The following is a 25562-nucleotide window of genomic DNA, read 5'->3' as shown; positions in this document are numbered from 1 at the left end:
GACCTTGATTCCTACTCCTGATTAGATTTATGTCTCCCTTCCCCATCATTGATTACAACCTAATATCTTGGAGTGTTTTTTTTAATTTGTGATAAGGTAAATAATTTTATTAACATTTGGGGGGAAACCCCGTATACAATCCATATACCAAAAGAAGAGAACCTACACCAAAATATGGTTCTCTACAAAAGAGATCCAATCCTCTATACAAATTGGGACCTCACAAGTACACCAAAAGTAAACTAGGGACAAAACAGTACTCTTCATTTTTACAAAATCAAGTTCCATCCCTTCAAAAGCTTTCCATTTTTAATTCTTTTAGTATGAGATAGTATATTCTATTTCAGAGCTTTCAATTAAAGGGTGCTGGACTCCTACCTGATATTCAATCTAAAAAGGAAAGACTGCCATATAAAATGGAACATATGGAGTATTTGCTTATTTTGAAGTGTTGTACTGAAGATGTCTTGTGAAATATGTGGCAGCTTCTCCAGTAGTTTCTAATGTTCATGCAAAGGAGCTCTCATCCAGTAGTTACCTTGGGGAAGGAGAATATTTTGGTGGTCATGAAGGAACAAGCTTGTTTAGCTGGTACAGAGAAACTGATGAGGGAACAATCACTCTCATCAATGGAGCATGTTCTAAAACTTATGAAGTTGTAGATGAAGATTACAATTGTTGTTTACTTTTCGGGTAACAGCTTCTAACTTTTTGACAGGATTTTGAAGTGTTTTATTGTAAGATACAGAGGCATAGTAGTTGATGCTTATACATGCAGTTGAATTTCTAGTCTTTTGCAGGAGTGTTTCTTCTGTTTTTTCTTGTTTGAATAATCTTGTTAAAGAAAAAATGAAAATAAACAAATGACATATGGAAAAACTTTAAAGAAGAGGTGCATGTATATTATCTTTTTCTTTCTAAAACATGTTACCCAAAATTTGCAGATATACGCCAGTTCGTTCAGATTCAATTATTGGTGAACATCAGATCCGAGCCAACTCATGTGATTCTCCCAGGTATTTGTCTTATCATAGCATAAGGTAGTCGTCTATTTTATGCCATCATGTAGAGGTCCTTATGAATGGGTTGGTTTTGTACTAGTTTGAGATAGACACTGCCACTCTTCACCTTCACACAATTAACTGTTTTGGTGCCATTGTGACATTACGACAAAGTTTAGAAGTAACTGAGAAATGAATATAAGAGAACGATGTACTGGTGACTAGTGAGTTGATAAATGCACTACAGACCTTTTTGTAGGTGTTGTTTGAGTATAAAGAGAATACATGTCTATCTTCACACATATCTAGATTCACTGAATTTGAGCAAGTGAAATATTATTGTAGTCTAAACTCTATAGGATATGTTTGGATATTCACTATTCAAGTATAGAGTATTTGCTATGTTATTAGACAACATAGAAAATTTATCTATCATATTGTATGTAGACTAAAACTCCTCTGAGAATCCCTCTTGTACATTGTTGGTTAATCAAGTCTCTTCTCAGTGGTGGTGAACCCACGTGGTTACCATTAGGTGCCCAAGAACTCACATTTTCCAATTTAAACTTTAGATTTTATTATGGGTAACTAGGTAATTAGTGAAAAGATGGATATATAAATTAGTGAGCACCCATGATCTTCAATCGACAAATGGTGCATGGTTAACAGACAGAAGTAGGAGGTGCAACTACCTCTGCATTCAGGGTACCACTCTTGTTTGATGAACTTTTTTTATGGTTAGATCTTCTTTTAGCCCTTTTCTTCATTCATGGCTGATTCTTCTCTTCCTTTACTTGTATATTTCTTTTTGCCTCTCCTTTTTCCCCCCTTCTTTCACCACAGAGTGATGAAATCTGGTTTTTCCTTTCCTTTTTCTTTTTCCCTTTTANGATGGATATATAAATTAGTGAGCACCCATGATCTTCAATCGACAAATGGTGCATGGTTAACAGACAGAAGTAGGAGGTGCAACTACCTCTGCATTCAGGGTACCACTCTTGTTTGATGAACTTTTTTTATGGTTAGATCTTCTTTTAGCCCTTTTCTTCATTCGTGGCTGATTCTTCTCTTCCTTTACTTATATATTTCTTTTTGCCTCTCCTTTTTTCCCTCTTCTTTCACCACAGAGTAATGAAATCTGGTTTTTCCTTTCCTTTTTCTTTTTCCCTTTTACAAACACAAAGACACACTAGTCACCAAGTGAGGATGTCTAAAGGCTAGAGCAGTAAAGCGAAAAATCTATTTACTTGCAAAGTCTAGCTCTATAAAAGTAAGTCATATTTATTGTTTTGAAAAAAATATAAAAACTCATCGCTGACAATTGTGAATACAATGAGGTGAGTATCGCGAATACCATATAAGGAGACAACAACAGTTCCCTCAATCAACGTGGGACAATCTAACAGAAAGGAAGAGTTTTTCAATCTTCTACTACAATTCCAACAGTCCAACCTTTTGATTATCTGTCAAATGTTCAGCTCAGCAAATATTCCTTAGTGGTTTTGCTTCTCTGTAGAGCATTCTTCATTTAGAATTTTTCCATTCACTATCTAGAATACTGTCCTTTTCAATAATTGTGAAAAGTTTACCAAGGTCATTTTCTGACAGCTACGCTATGTCCACAGATATTCCAAGAATTGAGACGCTGGCTCTTACTGGGAAGGCTGTTGAAGGAGACATACTAACTGCTGTTGAAATAATTCCAAAGAGTGAAATTCAAGAGCGTGTATGGGCAAAGTATAGGAAGGATATCAAATATACTTGGTACTTCTCTGTTTTCAACATTTGATATGCTGGGAATCAACTGTTTTTCCTTAATGGCTGATTATTCTTTACTAGATATTATTTCATGTCAAGTTAGACAGTGATAATATAGAGATGATTTCTCTTGCCACACTTGCTACTTTTCCTATATTCGGAGAAAAAGGAACCAAAAACTGCTCGTATTTCGTGAATGAGATTGGTTCTATATCTGGATCTCTGGAAATAATTTTGGGTTAGTTGGTTAAATATCTGGATATGTGGAAGCACATATAGTTGGTGTTATCTTGATATGATTTACTTCTTGACTCTTATGTATAATTTACTGCATCCAAGATTGCAAACTGCAATTGAATCATCTTAGCATAATCCAAAGACTGCATTGCTTCTGGAGGTTCTATTGTAGAGTATATTGAGAAGCTTCTGATATTTTATTGGCTGCTGCAGGTTCATTTCGACTGAAACAGGAAATAATAAGTCCTTTGAGCCATTACCATCACAACGTTCTTGCTCATACAGGTTACGATTTGAGGACATAGGTCGCTCTCTTAGATGTGAATGCATCGTGTCTGATGTTTTTGGAAGGTCAAGTGATCCAGTGTATGCTGAAACTCCTTCAGTTTCACCAGGTCTTGTAGCTCTAAATTCTAATCTTGTTTCCACTTGTATATACTTAAAGATAACCATAATTGTGAGATGGGTAAAACATACCTGATTGTTGCCGTGTGTGGAGTGTCCCGAACTGATATTCCTCTCTTGACATGAATTTGTAGCAGATTGTATTTTGGGTTTCCTTTGTTTCTTTCTTTTATTTTAAAATTTGGTTGTGGTCGATGTTTGTATCAGGTGTATGGTCAAAAAAGTGCAGTCACTCACTGTCACCATGTATTGTCTTTGGTTAGTTTGAGAAGAGGAAAAGTGGGCAAGTAAAAGTGGAAGGTCATACTTTTCATTCCCCTATGATTTAGACAAAAAGGAGGAAGTACATCCTTTTCTTTAACTTCCTTCCCACTCCAAACAACCAAAACGTAAATGATCCATGCTTTATCCAACGGATGTAAGGAAAATCAATGAGTTGGTCTACCTTTTACCCTTCTCCTCCCTTTTGTGTAAGCCAAGCATTCTGTTCGATTTTGGATTGGTTACATTTCTTGCCAGCATTCCATTTCCTACAAGGCTTGAGTGCTTCTCACAGTTAGTTCAATATGCTTGGGAAAGTCCTCCTAAAATATCAGCAACTTATGATTGATTTCTTATTTGTTTCACTCTGTTAAAGGAAATTTGTTAATGCCTAAGGCAGAGCCTAAAATTGACATGCCATTTTAGTAATTCTTTTGCACCTTTCTTGTATGCCATTATGAAGATTGAATACTATCTTTCGTGCTGCTGGCTGCTGGAGTCTTTTTGATTATTGCCAGGCAGAAACTTCAACTTCGTTTTAGCTCATTGAATTTCTTTCATTCCTTTTACTCATATATTTCTGGATAAGTAAAATTTAGCCTAATCGGGCCAACATTAAATTTGCTGTTGTCCTTTACTTGATACTTCCCCCCTTGTGACCGGCTCATCCTTGTATGTGTTTCCCTCCCCTCTGCAGACCAAGGATATTCTTCCTTGTTGACGTCTTAGCTTTAATATATCTTGAAATAATTCTTATATTTCTTTTGACAAATTGAATAACCTAACTTGTTCGCTGGCATATCAATCATGTGTTCTGTTGGGTAATTTTAAAAGTTTTATATAATTCTATTTATTGAAGTTTATTTATGAATCTGCTTCTTCTCAGGTATCCCTCGGATGGATAAGCTGGACATTGAAGGTAGAGGTTTTCACACCAATCTGTATGCTGTTCGTGGCGTTTATAGTGGTGGAAAGGAGGGCAAAAGTAAAATTCAGTGGCTTAGATCTATGGTTGGAAGTCCTGACCTCATCTCCATTCCTGGTATGCTAAAAAAATGTTCCATCTGATTTTGGTTTCTTAGCTCATTTCCATTACTGTTGTAGGAGCTAACATATCTTCTATAACTTTGCATTTGGTTGATGCCAGCTATACAAAACCTTACTTCATTAAAAAAAAATGATTAGTGTCGCTGAAACTGTCTGATTCTCATGATAGATAGTGTGTGAACAAGGAGATTTTCCTTGGTGCAGGATGTTTTACAACATGTCTTCTTTCCACTCAGTTGTGTCCAAACAGAAATAATAAAAAGAAAAAGTTTTGCTGTCTTAAGAGTAAAGGGAGAAGCAAGTTGTTCAGATGCAAATATTTAATGCTTCGACAGCAAGGTTCCTCTGATCCTTACTATGATCTGAAGTGTTAAGGGAACTAAAATTTTACACCTTCCCAATGCTATACATCTTGCTGGAGCTCTGTAAATTTGAGCTTTTTATAACTCTTAGGGGTCGTTTGGTAGGGAGTATTAGGAGAAATAGTCCAAGTATTATGTGTGGTATTATTTAGTACCATGTTTGGTAGGAATTTTGGGTCTATGTATAACTAATCCTTGGATTAGATTAGTTATACACCCTACATGGTATTATAGGGTGTATAACTAATACCTTCCATTTGGTGGTATTAGTAATACATGAGATCTAATACCATGGGACTAATCTAGGTAAAGACAAAAATACCCCTCAAATCCTTTTAATCATTTTGTTTATTTTCTTGATTTTATGTTTTATATTTATACTAATAAATTTATTTAAATAAATTAGCTTACAAATTTTATTATTTAGACAAAAAATTTTGTTGCTAAAATGTGAATTATTTAATCTATTTATTATTATATAAAATATTATAATCCGACTAATATGCTAATGTTGATGTAAGAATTTAAGAACAATTCATAAGTCAAATATTGCCTCTTAACGAAAGTCCATTGAAATATTATACACAAGTAATCTAAACACAAGAGCATATATATATGTTTGTATTGCCTAAAGATAGATTATTATCTTCATTTGCACAACTTGGACCTGGTGACCAAGTAGCATCCGTAGAAATCATGGAAATCCACTCATGAAAGAGATCAGAAATACAAGTTAAACAATGCATTAAAATTGAGTTTCTACTTACTTTCAAATGAATTTTTCTTTCAGATAATAGTTTTATATATTAGTTAAGAAACTATTACACTCAAAAAAATAAAAATAAAAATTATTCAAATTTGACCAAATAATTTAATTTTATATGATGATGATCTTTTCCTCCATAAGAATCTAATCAATTTTCAAAATAATTTTAAAAAAAAACATCTCGAGTATAAAAATAGTTTAATTTATTTTGCTATTTTTATTTTTTATTTTTATTTTATTTTATGATAAAGAGTGTTTTTTTTTTAATTTATTGATACAAAACAAAGTTCAATAAATTTTCTCTATAAATTATTATAGTTGTGTGACCTTTTGAGATATTAACACCAATTTATTAAGATGACAATTATTTACCCTCAAATAATTTAAGTGAGAAAATAGTTAACATGGCAATAAAATTTTTATTCTCCTAGCTAGTTAAAATGCTATAAAAAAATAATATTGTCCTTCAATTATCTACCTTGATCCAATTACATGAAATAGAAAATCCCATTATAACTGAAGGGTATAATTGGAAAGAATTATTTTTGTAGAGCTTTAAACCGCACACAAAACTAGGTGAGAAGCAATGAACCAAACACTTGATAAAAATAATCCCTGCATTACTAATCCCTGCATTATTGATCTTTGTACCAAACGACCCCTTAAGGTATTCGATGGAGGTTCATCTTTTATATCTGTTTGTTTCCAAGTATAAATCCCCATTGATCACCCAATAAGAACAAGAAAAGCATTGAAGGGGGTTGATAACAAATTATATTTAATTTAGTACTTCGCTGTATTATTTACGAGGTCCACTGCATCTGTTTCACTTGCGGCAGAGTTTACTGAGAAAGTAAGCATCAGAAGAGGGTAACAAGAAAATAGCTCATATCTATTAGACAAGATTCAAAGATTCAAACTATCTATCTATTAGAGAGGGTAACAAGAAAATAGCTCATATCTATTAGACAAGATTCAAACTACCAATCTATTAGACTATTACCTTGTCGCCTTTCAAGCGATTAAACCTTTGGTGTAGGAAACTGTTGTTTCAAAACCAAATAATGGGTGAACCAGTTCTTGAACATTTATATATTTTGCCCTTTATATTTGGAAATCTCATCTATGCATAGCACCATGAAAAATTGATAGGAACTTTCTAAAAGATGGTTTTGTTGCAGGGGAGACAGGAAGAATGTATGAAGCTAATGTTGATGACGTGGGCTATAGGCTGGTTGTGATATATACACCAGTAAGAGAAGACGGAGTTGAGGGGCATCCTGTTTCTGCTTCTACAGATCCAATTGCAATTGGTAAATAATCGTGAAGAACATTCATACAGTAATTTTATGATGAGTTATTTTTTATTGATCGTTAATTTTATAAGGAATTCTTTTATTAGCTGATTTCAGTTTCTTTGGCTTTTTTTGTTGATAAAGGTAACATCAGTTTCTTTGTCTTTTACAAGTGTAGTTATCATTCCTGTATCTTTCCATCTATTTCTGTGTCTTGAATATAATTCTAATTAGCATAAGTTTACGATGATGGGTGATAGCTGTAAATACTTGACTTTTCCAATCACACAAGTAACAATTTTCTTGCTGAACCTGTGCAAGCTTGTTAATCAAATACTCTTCTCCCATTGAAGTACATGAGATCTGGCAGATTCTGTTTGTTCTGTTGACACATATTGAACATATACTTTAGGTGTAAGAAATATTATTGGTAAAACAGGTAGGATTACATGGTATACAAGCAACTTTGACTTTATAAGGATCCACTAAGTTTTCCAAGAAGTGAAAAAAATTCATCAAATGTCTATTTGGTATTGTTGCTCCAGCACTGGATAAGTGAATCTTCGGACACTTTGGTGTATTAGCATGTAAATCACTATACTGACTCTTCCGTTCACTTTTTGTTCCATAGAAGCCATCTTGATATTAAGTAGTCCACCATTCATTCTTGTAGTTTAAGTTTCTAAATTGGCAGTATTACTAATATAACCTTGATCATTCTCATCAAGTTTAACTCCAGTGTCTGGGTGGACATTGGTAAAATCAAAACCTATAGAACAATGGAGGGAAGAAAAATATTTCAACGGAAAATGAAATCATTTGTTTGCTCTTTTCGTTATTATCTTAATGATTTAGGGCTACCTCTACATATGTTTGTAAGGTAGATTGCTAACAGTTGGTTATTAGCGTGTAAAGCTTGATACTGAGATATTTTTTCTTTCACATTGGTGTCTTTGTTTCTTCTTATTCAACTGTTCATGTTTGGCTTTATTCTCGTTTTCTTTTCCTCATTGCAGAGCCTGATGTTCTTAAAGAAGTAAAGCAGAAGCTTGAGACTGGTTCCGTAAAGTTTGAGGTGTTACATCTCTTGAAATAATTTCCCAGATCTTGTTGTGTGTGATCTCCTTCTTCACCTTTTGAACTTCCCTACAACACCTTGTTTTAACATAAATCCATACGAATCGTTTGAAAGTTTGGGATTTAATTTAATGAAAGTTGTTTGTGGTTCACTAGCTATCACACTATAGTTAAAAGTCTTAAAATAGGTATTAATCATTCTATAAAAGTAAATGAACGTCTCCTTGGGATTAGCTTCAGCCTTTAGCTAGGGTAAAATTAATTATTTAACAGTGCATGTCAAGCTTGTATTCTAAAATTGGTATTGTGAAATATATCTCTGCTCTCTAACATAAAACAAAAATCACAAGGGAAAATGATAAAAGAAGGGCGGGGGTTGTGATAAAGCCTGTATAATGTCATTAAAGGATGTTTAAGTTGCTAAAGATGAATGTAATCATCAAAATTCAAACATCTGCTTGCGAGCAAAGGGCTTCAAGTTCCCTAATCAAATATGCTGTAGATTGTCCAAAGCAATGATATTATCTGATGAAAAATTTGTAATTGCTTGAGCGTATCTAGTTTTTCAGTAAGGCATTGAAGTGGAGAGGCTCTGGAGAAATACAATCTCGCTGTCTGTTTGTTTTAGCACCTTTTGAATTCAAATAAGATCGGCTCACATCTTGCATTAGGCTGCATCTCTGGAATTTAAATTAGTTTGGTATCACATCTCATCATCAGTTGTTTATGTTTGCAGCAATATATATATATATATATACATACTTATTCAGTATTTTATTCCTGTTTACATCTTCTCCCAGCCTAGCATGATATTATTTCCCCGTATTGCGTGTGCTGTTATTTTCAGTGTGTTAACATAAATTACTTGATGTCATTAATGCAGGCCTTGTGTGACAAGGATCAATCTACAAAGAAAGTTAGTGTCTTTTAATTCATTATTCAATTTCAGTTTCCAAATCATATGTAAGAAAGATGAGGGATAAACTAATTATAGTTGCAACTTTGCAGGTTCCAGGTATGGGGAATCTTGAAAGAAGAATTCTGGAAGTCAACAAAAAGAGGGTAAAGGTGGTGAAGCCTGGTTCTAAGACTTCTTTTCCCACAACTGAGGTTCGAGGAACATATGCCCCTCCATTCCACGTAAGTAAATCTATATCTGACTCCCGATTTCTGTTTGAAATATAGGTTTGGACATATGCCTCCGAAGGTATTTACTGAAATTAGTAAATCGATGAAACAATAAAGAAAATGTAGAAGAAGAAGATAGAGGAAGAAGATGACTTAATTAAAATTTGAGTAACAACTTGTATTTACAAAGAGATATGAGCCTAGTGTATATACTAATTACTAATTACCTTTCTCAAAAAAAAATATACTAATTACATTTTCACTAACCGACTTTTCTTGATCTCAACAAGCTAACTAACTATAAGCTTTTGACTTGTAACAAACTGTTAAGTAGTAGAAGCTTCTATTGAACTAGTTACAATTAGCCTCTTAATATTTTTATCTCAACAACTTCCTCAACCCATTTCTCTACCACTTTTTCATGATAGTAGAATTGTTCGAGAATCACATATGTTACCTAGCCCTACTATCCTCTTTATAGATGCTAGGCTCAGACTTAACTCAAAGTATGGCTTGAGCATAAGCATGGTATGATTATGTGAAGAAGGGAGCTAGTAGAGATGATTTTGGAGTGTGGGAAAACAATTTTTTGTTGATATATGTTCTCATACAACATTGGAGTGGCAAGACACTACAAACTAACTAAACCGCACTAGGATATTCTCTTGGATGCTATACCTTCACTATTGCTCATTCAGACTTGTGGTTACTTGATTCATGAGCATGGCATAGTACCCTATTATGGTGTCCTAAATATCCATACTAGAGTGGTAAAATCAGTCGGCCTGTAAGTCCGCGGGAAGTGGAATTTTACAGGCTTGGGCAGATCTAGAATGTTCGAGGTGCCTCTGGGTTTTCCTGAACGTTTCCTCTGGCAGCAAGCTTTTGAACCCTAGTGAATTGAGAACACATGCACTTGTAGAAGGTTTTTTTTTTTAACTTTTCGCCATACAACAATTACTCTATCAGATGTTATCCATAGTATTTTATGAGAGTCTTATGTATGTAACTGATGTTGCATGGTTCTCCTATAAAAAAATCAGAGAACTGATGAGCATAGCCTGGATTTATCTAATTGGGCACTAACATCACTGTTGAAGAGGCTCACATCCTGCATTCAGAAGGCCTTACATATATGCCGTTCTCATTAGAAAGATTATGTTCTATAAGCGATTAAGTGGTAAAGGTTCAGATAGCACTCAAGAGTATGACCTAGTTAGGTCACTGTAGTGGGTGCAAACCTTAAAGAGTAAAGTTCAAATTCCAGTAGAGATGAAAAGCACTAGGTTGTTTCTTCACATCTGCTCGAGTCTTGAATAGTGTACGAAGTTATCTGACACCTGTGCTGGTGACTGGTAGAATAATTCATGATGCACAAAAGATGGTCGTAAGACCACCAGTACCAAAAAAAGGAAGTAAAAGGTCCATATGCTAGTTTAATTAATGACAGTAAAGTTTGTTTCCAATCTAGAATGTACTCAAATAGGTTGTTCTAGGAAATTTAAGGCATAATGGTCGGAGTTTAAGATTAACTCTTCATCCATGCCATTGTACAGGTGGAGCTTTTCCGAAATGATCAACACCGGCTGAGGATTGTGGTGGACAGTGAGAGTGAAGTGGATTTGCTGGTACAGACTCGGCACCTCCGTGATATTGTCGTCCTTGTCATCCGAGGTCTTGCACAGAGGTTTAACAGCACCTCACTCAATTCCCTTCTCAAGATAGAGAATTAGCATCATATCATGTTCCTTGTTTTGTACATTAGTTGGTCTTTTTCTGTCTCCAACTCCAGTAGTTTGGTGTTAGTTTTTGTTTCTGTTTTCTGGTGAGGTATTGAGTTTCATCTGGCTATGCATTTTGCTTCTTCCATTTGTTTCTTATTGTGCCTAAGTTAGCTTGGTATTGTCTATGTAAATACGACATACCCTTGTGCATGAAAATACAAAGAAACACCGATTTGTGTTTGATATTTCACAAAAAAATTTAGTGTCATTTCTTTATATTGAACGTTCAACTTCAGCATTACTAGGAAGATGCGTCTTGTGTGCAATGTACAATACATGACAATGATATTATGGGAAACTTTACTAGCTATTACAGGAAAGCTTATTGCACTCTGTGAATCGTTTAATTATAAATCACATATTAAAGTGACGGTATATACTCCCTCCGTCCCATATTAGTTGATCATCTTACTAAAAATATTTGTCCACCTTACTAAATCAAGAAAATATTAATTAATTTTTTCATATATTACTCTTGCAATTACTCTCTTCGTCCATTTTTATTTGTCATGATTTTCTTTTTATAGAGTCAAACTATACAAACTTTGATCAACAATTCAAGACGTATTTTTCATCATATTGATATGCAAAAAAATGTAATTTCTAGTACTTTTCGTGTAGTTTTTGAATATCTAATTTTTTTGTTTAAAATATCGAATTAATGTAATCTAATTTAACTTTGAAAATTAGTCAAATTGATTTTCGAAAAGCGTAGTATGACAATTAAAAGTGGACATACATAGTAATTCTTTTTGAAAGCGTTCATATTTGTTTGTAAAATTCTTAACAAGTTTTTTAAGGGGTAGATTAGTAAAATTATCTTATTTATGATTTCTTAATATGCGTATAAAAGGAAAGTGATTAATTAATATGAGATGGAGGGAGTAACATTTAACCATGATTAAGTGATAAAAATCAGTTCAGACTTCAACGTATTACACATTTAATTAAGGTTTCAACTTTCAAAATTTGTAGATTTATTCTTCGTATTACTATAAAGGAAATAGAAGTTAAATTCTAGTACTTAAGATTTTAGGATATACAAGCAAGAGCACTTCAAGCAAGTTATATTCAAGTATAATAATTAAACACACAATCTTGATTAATTCTAATAATTAAGAAAAAACATACGTATCCTTGGAAGATTTTTTTTTTTTTCTAAAAGAGTTAGTATTAGATAAGAAGTTTAATAAAGCGAAATTTTTTAATTTGGGTTAATAAAAAAACAAATGATAATTTCTCACTAAAGAATGATACCTAACAAAGTAAAACTCTACCAATTCATTAATAATCTCTTTTTTTGGTTGAGGAACAAACTTTTATTTTTACAAAATCATAGTGCTATAAATAGATAAAATCAAATATCCTTAATACATAGGGTTTTAACAACCTGAGGAAGATTAGACGAACACCATATTGAATCCAGGTTTTGTCAATCATCTCTTCTTTTCTTCATAAATTTATTTTGTTTGAATGTATTATTAATTAGCTTAATTTATCAGTGAATTCTGAAATATATTGATAAATAGGTCTCAAGTATCTTCAACATTGCATGTGTAGGTTGTTGTATACATTGTAAGTGGAGAGTTGATTATTTATCAATTAAACATCTATGTGATCGACAAAGAAACACTAGGTGATTCTTTTCATCTGTTTAGCCTGGGTGAACAGAGTTACCTAGTACCTCTTGCAAGTGTATTGAGGTGGACGAAAGTTATCCTTGACACCACGTTCATAAAAATAAAAAAATCTATGTGATTGCTCAATAAGTTATTCCTTTTTACAAAAATTAAAGCTTAAAGACTCATTTAAGGGGAGATGTAGACACTGTTTATAGAATTAAGTTTGATATGATATTCAAAGGAAATATTGGTACTTAAGTGGTCAGATAACAAATCCTATAAAGCAAACTAATTTTGATTAAGACATTAGTTTTATTCATAATTTGCAGGAGAAAATGATTAATAGCAATAACGAAAATGTTGATCAAAGGCATAGTACTCTGACGAAGAGGGGCTGTGGATGCAGCAAAAATGATTTTTTGCCAGAGGAATCGTTTACGAGCTGGGGAAGTTATGCTCAGGCATTACGTGAGACAAAAACGAGGCTTAAAAACCGCGTATTGTCTCGTTCTTCGGACCAATCAGAGCTCCATGAAATACGCGATTGCAGCCAGCATCAGATGAAGAAGTCGTTGAACTGGTTTGATTTGATTTGGCTTGGTATTGGTGCAGTTATGGGTGCTGGTGTTTTTGTACTAACTGGTGAAGCTACTAAAAGCTTAGCTGGCCCTGCTGTTTTACTGTCTTATGCTATATCAGGCATCTCTGCTTTGCTTTCAGTGTTGTGCTATACAGAATTCTCAGTTGAACTCCCTGTTGCTGGTGGATCATTTGCGTATCTGAGAGTGGAACTTGGCGATTTTGTCGCTTTCATTGCTGCAGGGAACATTCTGTTTGAGTACATTGTGGTTGGTGCTAGCGTAGCGCGATCCTGGACTTCCTATTTCGCGACTCTATGTAACCACAAGCCTGATGATTTCCGTATCAATGTCTCGAGTCTTGCTGAGGGTTACAACCACTTAGATCCTGTAGCAGTTGTTGTCTCACTGCTCATTTGTGCATGTGCTTGCATTAGCATGAAAGGGTCCTCGCGATTCAACTCCATTTTGACCATAGTACATGTTGCTGTCATGGTTTTTGTACTTGTTGTTGGCCTAACTCAGGCTAATTTGGCTAACTTTTCACCCTTTGCACCTTATGGTGCTCGTGGCGTCCTGAAAGCATCAGCTATGCTCTTCTTTGCTTATGTTGGATTTGATGGTATCACAACTCTAGGGGAAGAGATCAAGAATCCAGGTAAGCAGATCGAGCCGGAAATACTGAATTTTCTATACTCATATATATATCGTGAACACCCTTAACAAAATTCCTTGCTTCGCTACTGCAGGTAGGGATATTCCTGTAGGACTAATAGGTTCTATGGTGGTGGTCATCATAACATATTGCCTTCTAGCCGCAACGTTGTGCCTTATGCAACCTTTTAATCAAGTGGATGTTAATGCCCCTTTTACCATTGCCTTTCAAGCTGTAGGGATGAATTGGGCAAAGTACATAGTTGCATTTGGGGCATTGAAAGGGATGACAACAGTTTTGCTGGCCAATGTTATTGCTCAAGCTAGGTATTTTACGCACATTGCAAGAACTCATATGGCCCCTCCATTTCTTTCTGTAATCAATGAAAAGACAGGGACCCCTGTCACTGCTACAGTTGTAATGACTGTCGCGAATTGCATAATAGCCTTCTTCACAAGTCTTGACATATTGGCAAACCTCGTTTCAATTGCCACGTTGTTCGTGTACTCACTGGTTCCCTTAGCACTTCTAGTGAGACGTTACTACGTGTCAGGGGAAACACCAGACAAGGATAGGAACAAACTCATCATGTTCTTGGTTTTGATCACATTGTCCTCAATTGGATCGGGTGTTTTCTGGGCAATCAGCGAGCACACTTGGTTAGGATGCATAATTTGCGCTGGAGTCTGGTTTTTCACCACGTTGGGGCTAAATTTTACACTCAAGGAAGCGCGAAAGCCTAAGGTGTGGGGAACACCATTGATGCCATGGCTTCCATCTGCTAGTATAGCTATTAATGTGTTCATCATGGGCTCGATTGATGGTGCATCATTCGTGAGATTTTCAGTTTGCACCGCGATTTTGCTCATTTACTACTTGCTTGTAGGACTGCATGCTACCTATGATGGAGCCAAGGAAATTGAGAGCAAAGGTACAAATACTACTGACATTGAAGCCATTGCAAGGACAAATGCCAATGAGTAGCTTATAATTAGGAATAGAAGATAGTAGTAGGTTGATTTTGCAAGTATTTATGGCTGTGTGAAATATTAACTTAGTTTTCTAACCTTTTAGTTTAATTGTTAACTTTATCAAGTTAGGCCAAGGTTACTTGCCATTTATTTCAAGTTACCAATAAATGTCCCATATATTTTAAGGGATTCAATTTGAAAGGCCATAGTACACCCGCTTGACTCCTTGTGGAGTATAGCTTACATTCAAACATCTGATTGGGGAACGGGGTAATGCCCATGAAACTCCGGCTGAAAGGTAAGCTTGCTAAGCCGTAGGGTTGACTCGGAGATCTAGGGCGCTTAGTAATGCATGAAGGGAAGCTCTTCGAGATTTATATTTATGTCAACGGCTTGTGTAGTGGTTGGCCTTATAAAGCTTGCTAACTAAGAGTAGCTTCCCTCTCTCCTTCACTTATCAAGAAAATAGTCAAGCCTGCCAAGTCGTAAGGTTGACTCAGAGATCTAGGTGGCTGAGTAATTTATGAAGGGAAGCTCTTCGAGATTTATATTTATGTAGTGGTTGGCCTTATAAAGTTTGCTAAGTGTAGCTTCCCTCTCTCCTTCACTTATCAAGAAAATAGTCATCAGTATTCTATAAGCGACTTGATCGAGTCTACAAAATTTTGTTTTACTTATTGCATCCCCTCGTCCAAAAAAGTTATTGTACTATGTATAGGTGAAATTTTATTTTATTATATATTTTTATAAATGGCTAAATCTCATATACATGAGAGAGATAACTTTTTAAAATTGAAAATCACTATCGCAAATATTTTACAGCACATATTGTTTGTTTCACGGACACATCAGTGTCCATCTTAACAAAATATTGTTGTGCGATACATACGATACGGGCCGTTATATCAAACTTGAAACAATATATGGTGTTAATCTTTACAGTTTAATTATTAAGGATGTAAGTTGGTTTACGAATAAAGTCTCCTACATAATAGTAGCATGAAAATAAAAATAAAAATAAATTTATAGATAAGGTGTAGAAATACTCTAGTGGCATGAGGCCATCTTTGAGAAAATTGTACAAGCATAACTCAAAGCAGACAAATTCATATCATATTGAGTATTGTTTGGTTAATTTAGTCCGACAACAATCTATCTTTATATGTAGCTTTAAAGATACATACAAAAAATAATAATAACTAGGCATTCACGGCCATAAATACTTGATGATGCAACTGGGATCAGACACGACTCCTCAAATTAAGCTCAGAAGGTGGTTAGTCATGTGAAACTTAGTTCTGTTTCGTGTGCAAACAAATCCCTGCATTGGTAGTTGGAAAAGAAAGAGGTATTACATATAATTAGGTGTAGGAATACTCTTAAAAATGTGACGTTCTTTATAAAAGCTCGTGCTTAATCCAAATTGTATAATACTTTCTTAGTCCAAAATAAACGTATGTCTAACACTTTTTTTTAGTTCAATTGAACGTTTACATGAATCATACATGTATAACGAGTTTTCCAAATAAACATTCTATTTCTAAAAATAAAAGTTTAGAGAAAGCAGAAAGGTAATATTATTTTGAAGTATATGATAAATTCTAAAAAATCATTTATTTTTGAACCAAGTTTAATTTAAGATTGTTCTCGTGGTCCATGCATTATTTATAAAAAAATAATTCATTCTTGTAGTCTATAATTACTTATTTTGTGGTCGATCTCTTCCACTAGGTCGAGTAGATGAGAGATGAATGATGTGTTGATTTTTAACTTTAGTAATAGTGGATGTGGTACCATGAATGAAATCGTTTTTTTGAAAATTAAATATTTTAATTTTAAATTTTAGTTTTTTTGATAGAAAATGTTATTCCTGAATAGGTTGTAGTGATACAAAATCATATTAACTTTAGAATTTAAAGTTTATTGAATTTGTCCCAAATTATAACTCATTTTAGATATTGAATTCATAATTAATTTTTTTATATATATATTTAATGAATTTTATGTATGATACAAAATATAAGCAAAAAGTATGAGTTTGTCTATATTACCATCCACTAATTATTTTGTGGCCGGCTTATAATAAGCAATAACTACTAATTTTGTCCATCACCATCCTCTATTTATTGTTGTGGCTAATAATAAGCAAAAACTACTAATTTTGTCCATCGCCATCCACTATTTATTTTGTGGCTAATAAAATGATCATGCAGAAGGAAATTAGAATTAAATTAAATCTGACAAGTTTAACTTTTAAATTGTTTTCATTAATTTGGTAAAGAAAATGGACTTTGGGTTAAATTTAATTCAAAAAAATTAGCTCATGACTCTATGATTGTTGATCAATTTTTCTCACTTGACTCAATAGTTGAACTTAATTATTACACTTGATATTACGAATTATGTTTAGTATTTTTTAAAATTTTAGTAATTCAAGTACACAATCGACACTGTTTATCATGCTACATGTTTACTGTTATTGTTGGCCATAAAGATACGGCACACGCATGACACTAACTCAACCCTAAAAGTTGTTCAAGTCAATATAAAGAGATCAATAATTGTCATTCCTTTTCTTATGGGAACTTTTTAACACTCTCTGCATGCACAAACCTTGTTCACTGGAGCATGAAGAATTTGATGAACCTAACTATGATATCATGTAAAGATATAGCATTTGAGCCCCAACTTAACTCCAAAGTTAGCTCATAAGATGAGGACTGTCGAAGTCCATATAATTAAGGAGATCAAATTTCTATCCTTTCACATATGAGACTTATTGACATTGGCATTAGCTATAGATTCATATCCAAAAATAATAATATTAATCCTTCATTAATGAAAGTGATTAATTATAAAGATCCTGAAAAGGTCATTAAAGAAGGATTATCCAAAACACTTGTGTTTTACTATCCATTAGCCGGTAGGATTATTGAATTAAAGAGTAATAAGAATCTTGTTGTGGATCGTGCCTGGTTCTGATGGAATCATTGGTTGCCCTCTTTTATTGGTTCAGGTAAATTATTAGTACTTTTTTCTATCGTGTGTCTTATAGTTAATGAAGTAAGTGAAAATCTTTGTAACACTACATTCACAATGTTTTTTTAGCTGTAATTAATTAATGACAATAGCTTGATTGTAGCTAAATATGTTTTTTTAAAGGCAATTATTAGTGACAATTATATTTTAACCCTTTTTGAAAATGTCGCTAAAGCCTATAGCTAGCGACATTAAATTCAATGATAATTAACTAATATTAGTAAAGATTTTACTATTCTTTATAAACGTACATATTTATCGGTTAAAAGTTATTTTTATTATAGTAGGTAATTGGTTTCAAATCTCAATGAGACATAAACAAAACATTACTAGTCGGTGGTTTGTAAATATGTGTCTAAAATTTGATAGGCAAAATTACACGCTTGTGGGATATGTATATATATAACTAGTTTTGATACACATACGTTGAACAAAAAAAAATCAAGTAAACGACTATACATGAAATAATAAAGTATAAATTTGTATGTTATGATTACTAATTGCTAGTAAATTTATGCTGTTATGAAGAAAGAAAAACATAGTTGGCATATTGGGAGCAAATGTACAAATACTACTGATATTGAAGCCATTGCAGCAAGGACAAATGCTTTGGAGACTGGAGTAGCTTATAATTAGGCAGATAATTAGGAATAGAAGATAGTCGTTGTTGATTTTGCAAGTATATATGGCTTTTACCTGTTTTTGTTCTTTTCATTGGTATATCTCAATACAAGACAAGCGCATAAACGAATATAAAATCAGAATCGAGCTATCGCGCAATCTAAGTAACCTTCCCATCTCCTTTATAATCCAAAGCGGCATATGCCAGAAGGGTACAAAGCCATCGTAAGATAGTCTGCACAATGTTTAATACTAGTACAATGCAGCAACTTGTACTTGTCTACTTTAGAAACAGACTCTGTACAAACGGACTAACATCATATGCATATATCAAGACAAATAAAATAGGAGTACTAGCTAGGAATGTAACATTGTACTATCATTTAGACACAACTAATTCAGTTACCAGAAGCAACAGGAGCAATAGGAACATCTTTGCTAACAACCACATTAGAAGTACCATTTCCTTCTTCAATATTGTTCTTCCACCCTTTGCTCTTTTCGAATTCCTTTGCTGTGTCATAAGAAGCATGTAGCCCGAAAAAAAAGTAATAGGCCAAAAGAAAACCTGTCCAGCCAGCAAATCTGATGAATGAATCTTTATCTATCGAGCCTAGTAGGAAAATGTTGATTGCTATTGATAATGATGGCAACCAAGGTACAAGAGGCACACCCCAAAGCTTTGGATTACGAGCCTGAGGAATGAAAATACAAATTCCTGCAGTTGCTGAAAACCAAATAGGCAGAGTAAAGCAGTATGCAATCCATCCTTTCTCGCTAAGTCCCCAGTAAGCAGCTGTGGCGATTGAGGACCCGAGGATGAGTAATAGGCATATAATTAGCTTGTTGCGGTTTGCGTTTGTGGTCACACCACTCACATAGTAACGACGAACGAGGAGAGCGAGGGCCACGAGCATGAAGATGAAAAGGGTGGAGATTGACAAGAGATTGGAGAGAATTTCGAGCTTCGTGAAGAAGGCAATGATTGCAGTAGCAGACATCATGACCGCCGTGGCATTGACGGGAGTCCCTGTTTTTTCATCAACATAGGAAAACCACGGAGGCATCATGTGAGTCCGCGCAATGTGAGTGAGATAACGAGCCTGACCAACCGCGCCTACAAGCAACACTGAGGTCATTCCTTTCAACGCACCTGCAATTAGTGGTAAAGTCAGAAATTTCGCTAAATGTGTTCAAAATTTTCATATATATGTAGCTCCGCCCCTACCTGCAGCCACAATATATTGCGCCCAACTCCATCCAACAGCTTTGAACGCCACAGAAAACGGAGCATCAGGATCAATGCTCTGATAAGGCTGCATAAGACAGAGTGTTATAGCCAATAAACAGTACACAGTAGTGGTGATCACCATAGATCCAACTAGGCCAATGGGGATATCTCGAGCCGGATCCTTAGTTTCCTCAGCCATAGTCGAAACAGCATCAAAACCAACATAAGCAAAGAACAACACCGCAGAAGCTTTGAAAATGCCACGAGCACCAAATGGCGTAAAGGGGGTGTAGTTCTTGGTATCCGCCTTGATTAGGCCACAGATGATGATGAAAACAATCACCACAATGTGAATGATCGAGGCAACATAGTTGAGACGAGAAGAGCCTTTCGTACTACGAATGGCAATGATGCAGATGATGAAGCAGACCGCAACAGCGATTGGGTCAAGTTGGTTGTAGCCCTTGGCTAAACCATGAGCCGTGATGAGGAATTTCTCAGGCTTGAAGTTCAACAGAGTAGCAAAGTATGAGGTCCATGAACGAGCCACTGCAGCACCACCAATCACATATTCAAGAAGGATATTTCCAGCAGCAATAAAGGCCACAAAGTCACCAAGCTCCACCCTCAAGTAGGCAAATGAACCACCTAAAATAATCATTTTAAAACTTTAGTACATATATCCCTTAATAAAAACTCCATGAACATTGTTGAATAATTAAGTAAATAAAAGTAAGATGTATCTAAAAGTTAATGTTTTTCAAATGAAGATAGTCATGTATACACTTCAACAAACATTAATTTGCAGTTAGTGATTATAATTTCAACTTATCGAGCATATTCGATGAGTTTATCTGATCAAGACTTCATCTTAGATGCAATGATTTTAAGTTAATCAACACGTTATCACCATGAGTTTCATACATGCATATTTACTAATCATTTTATGAACAGAGTAAATGATGAGATTATACAATACTAATAAGTCGTATTGAATGATTCCCAGTGATAAAACATTGAAATGTAGTAACAAAATAATTCATTTTGTCGATCAAAATGCAGTAACAACATTTCACAATTATATCAAAATAATCCAAACAATAGAAGAATTTACAAAGGATTAGACTATATATTATTTAGAAAACCAAAACCAAAATTGACAAATGGGCGTGTACACTGGGAATATAAAAGTGTAAACGGGTAAAAAATTTCGTAAGGTCAACAATATTGGATTTTATACTAAAGGATAATAATGGATCCACATCTCTATTTTGTTCTACTTACATATCAGGTTTTTATATACGTTTGAATTTGTGATATTACACCTAACTTACTCATGAACATGATATGTTTTACCACTAAACCAAATACTTCAAAATTCAATTTCATGATTCTCAAAGTAAAACGATATTCCCCTTTGTCTTATCCTATAGTCGTCCCACAAAAAGGAGGAAAATCAATGAAAATATTGTATGAACTCTGACCTAATTGTAAAATGACGTTATTGCATTGCAAGATGTATCTTTTTCATGTATTAATATGAGAAAAATTATAACTTTTAGAATATTTAGATTTTAAATTTTAAAAATATCAAACTAATTTAAAATTTAATTTTAAAAACTAATAAAATTAATTCTCATAAAATAAAATGTAACGCGATCCTAAAAAGTCCAAAAGTGCAGCCGGAAATGTTAAGTTAGCTTTGCGTTTCCAACCTGGAATGTTGAATCTTCAACCCTGGCCCCAGTACCCATGCCATAACTGCTTAGTGGGGACTGCAGGGAGACTCTAATTTCTATTTTGCTGGCGCTGACTATAGAAAAGGAGAATCACAATTTTTGGTTCATTTCATTTTCATATTGGGCTGTACACAACTCACACCATTGCGGAAGAAAAAGTTATAATGAAATTAGTTATGATTGGTATTAAAAATATGATATTTCAAACGTTATAATCAAATAAGGCATTATGATTTATGGGATACTAAAAATTTATTCTAGAATTATCTCCTTTTATCCATTACACCAAATGTGTCTTCTTCATTTGGAAAAAGAAGAAATATCCAAACTTTATAGCTTCGTGACTACATACCCCTATTAAGTTAATGCCTCAGGTACAATTCACTAAATCGTTTAGTTGAGAACAAGTTATTCTTGAATTAATTATTCTGAGATTAACTATCTTGAGATAACTTATCCCACCATGTGTATACAATAACTTATCACATCGCAATGATATAAATAGTGAAATAAGTTATCCCCAACATAACAATCAAACAAGACACTATAATTTTATCCTAGACTTTTTTTATCCCAAAACTATTTATTTTTTATCCCTCAAACCAACCGAACCGACTCCTAAGTATCAGCAACATGGTGGCCTGCAGAGAGCGACTGAGCGTGGGATTATTTAATTAAGAGATGTAGACTTTTTATTAATTAATTAATTACTCCTACTTATTAGGATCCACTGTTTCAACTAGATCGACTAAATGATTAACTTCAAACATTTTTAAATATGAAATGCAAATTATTGACAAATGCATGTGTACGCTAACTAGCTGTTAATTTACTATTATTTTCATTTATACAACGACAAAACACTCTTAATCCAAACTTTCTTTTATATTAATACCATCCCTGGCTAAAGTAGAAGAAGAAACACACAAATACAGACAAAAAAAAAAATAAAAAATCATGTTATAACGTATAATGCCCTTAGTTTTCAAATAGTTGTCACTATCTTTCAAGTCCCGTTAGTCCAACAGAGAACTTTGCATAATATTCACAAAATTTAACTTTTCCTTGTAATAATATCAACTTAAAATTAAAACTCCTTGTACAATTTCTTATAGAAAAAAATTAACTTTTATCTTGACGACAAATTTACCTGCATATGAAACGTGATTTTAAGAAAATAGATCAATTAATATATACGTGTAAAATTTACTATATCATGTTAGTTCGTATTCTCTAAGTTGCTATCCCACTACATTTATGGAAAAGTCTTAACATTCTCTTAATTAGAAGTCTCGTGTTTAGAGAATGAAAAAATCTTAATAGAAAATGTTTTCTAATCCTACGTAACATGAATTTAAATTAATCAGAGGTCCAAAGCAGGTACTGAGTGTGAAAGCAAGGGTTTAGACAAATTCAAATTAATGGAGATTTCAAAACTATTAATGATGAATACCTGCAACAGGGATCTCAACGGCAAACTCAGTGTAGCAGAAGACAGAGAGCAAGGCGGAGAGGCCGGAAACTGCATACGACAGTACAACAGCAGGGCCTGCATCCTCGCTCGCTTCAAGCCCCGTCAGTACGAAGATTCCTGCTCCAATCACCGCTCCCATCCCGAACCATATTAGGTCCCACCATGTCAATGTCTTCTTCATTTCATGGTGACTCCGTGACTTCGCCTCCAGCTCTGCTTCATCATTCGATCGCGTCAACGCCCGTTCGATTAACCTCTTCGGAGTCTGCCTCAGCGCATTCGCGTAATTTCCCCAGCTCTTGAACGATTCCTCCGGCAGAAAATCGTCTTTTGTGCACACACAATTTCTTCGCCTGATTCCTCCTCCTGATTCCGGTACTTCACTTTCTATCCCCATGTTTTTCACTTTCTGCATATTTTGAATATAACAAAAACTAATTAGCAGTAGTACATAAAAACTGATTACTTTACAACCCGTAACAATTTAGAATTTTGAATTTTATGAGTTCTACATTCTACCAAAAAAAAAAAAAGCATTTCAATTGATTTTTCGATAAATTATTTATACATGTTCGGTAGATTTTTAACGGAATTCTGCCAAACTCGTGGATAGTATTTGGTACTCCTAGATCCCTAACAAAGATTACTCTGTATTCAGAGACTTGAATCCGAGACATGTGATTAAAGAAACAGAGTAAGAAAATTTCAATAAGATGTTTTCCCGAGAAAATCTGTGTGAATTAAGGAAGACTTAACAATGACTCCGGGTAATAATTTTAACTTACTTGATAACTCATAAATGAAGAAAAAAATCATATCTCAGATCCCAAAATATGCAAAGCAAAACAAAAGTAGTACCTAATTGGTTTCACTGAATAATTGAAGAAAAGAGAATAGAAGGAAGATGAAATATATACCTGGTGATTAGCAAGGGATTTAGTTGAAAGCTTGAAGAGATACACTGGTAATATGCAATGTATGTTGACAGTACACTATTTATAAAGAGGTATTTATGTGTGTGTGAAGAAGATCTTCTTGATTCTGCCGTATATGGAAAGAAACCAAGTGTGTGTATATATATATGGAAATATATGAGTAGGTGTTAGCTGTAAGATTTGGTATCCAAATTTTAAATTTTGATTTTAAGTAGGCGTTTGGCCATGCGATACCATATCACGATATGATATCGTGAGATGGAATCAGCGTTTGGACATGCAATTTTATGTTGATTCCATTTCATGATTTGGAATCATGAGAGGTGATACCATATTCTCCAAAAACCATGATATGAAATTATATGGTGATTCCATATCATGATTTGAGATATTTTAATACAATAATTGATCCATGAGTTTATATTTTGTTAAAACAACCCCACATTTATATATATTAACCATTTGTTTCATATGTAAATAAAATTTATAATCACATTATTACTTTTTAAAATTTGTTATTCTCACCGACATAAAATTTATTATTCTCACCAACATATAGTCACTTTAACTCACACCTCACGATTGTGAAACTTTTCAACATTCACTTGAAACAATTAACCGGCATGTTAAAATAATTGTCGAGGCAATTAGCAAGATGGCACCAACATTTATACAACCAAAAAATATGACTGGTGTACATTCCAAAATTCGACATATTTCTCGATTTTGGCCTTGGTTTAAGGTAAAATTTCAATCACATTAATAAATTTATTTTATGGCCTTAATAAGTGCACATTTATATTTTATGTGTAAATTATTAGTATTTAGTTACATATTTCCTATAAACTTTGTTTAAAGAGATAATATTTAATTTATGACTTTGCATTGTCTTGGAAGCACTATTTTTATTACTCTTACAAACATTATTTTTATGAAGTGCATTCTATAATGCTTCCAATTTATTTTATGTTCACTAAACTAATATTGATGTATTTTTTATTTGGTAGGAATTTGTTGCGATTGATGAAACATATATAGAAGGGGAGGTTCCTAAAGCGGTACAACAAGCATATCGTAATCGCAAAGGAAGAACATCACAAAATATCTTATGTGCTTGTGATTTTGATATGTGATTTACCTTTGTTGTTGCTGGTTGGGAATGTACTGCACATGATAGTAAAATACTTGAGAATGCACTTGTTGAACCAACGTCACAATTTCCATTTCCGCCACATGGTAACTTTAAATTACATCCTTAGAATAAATATTATTTATTTACACAAAGCTGTCTCATTTACGTCACATATGCTTTTAGTAATTCTTTATAAAATGTTTTTTGGTAGATAAATATTATGTTGTTGATGCTGGTTTCCGAAACACAAAAGGATTTTTAGCTCCATACAAAGGACTACGCTATCCTTTGCAAGATTACCGAGGGAGTGAAAGAGAGCCTCAAAATGCCAAAGAACTATTTAATTATAGGCATTCATCTCTACGCAATGTGATTGAACGGACTTTTGGAGCTTGGAAAAATAGATTTAGAATACTGAAACAAGGCATTAACCATTATGATATT

The 25562-nt window shown here is 33.9% G+C and overlaps 3 protein-coding genes across 3 annotated transcripts in view; 2 read left to right on the top strand and 1 right to left on the bottom strand.

The window, feature by feature from the left end:
- LOC125846248 (187-kDa microtubule-associated protein AIR9) overlaps nucleotides 1-11287 on the top strand; it is a 28768-nt gene extending 17481 nt beyond the window's left edge. Inside the window, 11 exon segments of the mRNA XM_049525623.1 lie at nucleotides 486-693; nucleotides 945-986; nucleotides 988-1016; nucleotides 2627-2765; nucleotides 3210-3391; nucleotides 4549-4704; nucleotides 7019-7150; nucleotides 8149-8207; nucleotides 9093-9125; nucleotides 9218-9349; nucleotides 10894-11287. Coding sequence (XP_049381580.1) covers nucleotides 486-693; nucleotides 945-986; nucleotides 988-1016; nucleotides 2627-2765; nucleotides 3210-3391; nucleotides 4549-4704; nucleotides 7019-7150; nucleotides 8149-8207; nucleotides 9093-9125; nucleotides 9218-9349; nucleotides 10894-11070 — 1289 coding nt within the window. The 3' untranslated portion in view covers nucleotides 11071-11287.
- Nucleotides 11288-13078: 1791 nt separating this feature from the next.
- On the top strand, nucleotides 13079-14960 carry LOC125848602 (cationic amino acid transporter 1-like). Its single transcript, XM_049528489.1, has 2 exons — nucleotides 13079-13979; nucleotides 14071-14960. Exons 1-2 carry the CDS (start codon nucleotides 13079-13081, stop codon nucleotides 14958-14960), a joined length of 1791 nt encoding a protein of 596 aa, XP_049384446.1.
- Nucleotides 14961-18768: 3808 nt separating this feature from the next.
- Nucleotides 18769-23970, bottom strand: LOC125847784 (cationic amino acid transporter 1-like). The gene is made up of 4 exons (XM_049527478.1): nucleotides 23910-23970; nucleotides 23031-23460; nucleotides 19836-20486; nucleotides 18769-19760 (listed from the first exon to the last, which is right to left on the bottom strand). The coding sequence occupies exons 2-4, from the start codon at nucleotides 23446-23448 to the stop codon at nucleotides 19006-19008; spliced, it is 1824 nt and encodes a 607-aa protein (XP_049383435.1). The 5' UTR covers nucleotides 23449-23460; nucleotides 23910-23970; the 3' UTR covers nucleotides 18769-19005.
- Between the last annotated feature and the right edge of the window lie 1592 nt (nucleotides 23971-25562).

This window comes from Solanum stenotomum, chromosome 12, assembly GCF_019186545.1.
Source record: "Solanum stenotomum isolate F172 chromosome 12, ASM1918654v1, whole genome shotgun sequence".
In the NCBI taxonomy this organism is placed as follows: Eukaryota; Viridiplantae; Streptophyta; class Magnoliopsida; order Solanales; family Solanaceae; genus Solanum; species Solanum stenotomum.
This window is presented reverse-complemented; position numbering and strand designations above follow the sequence as displayed.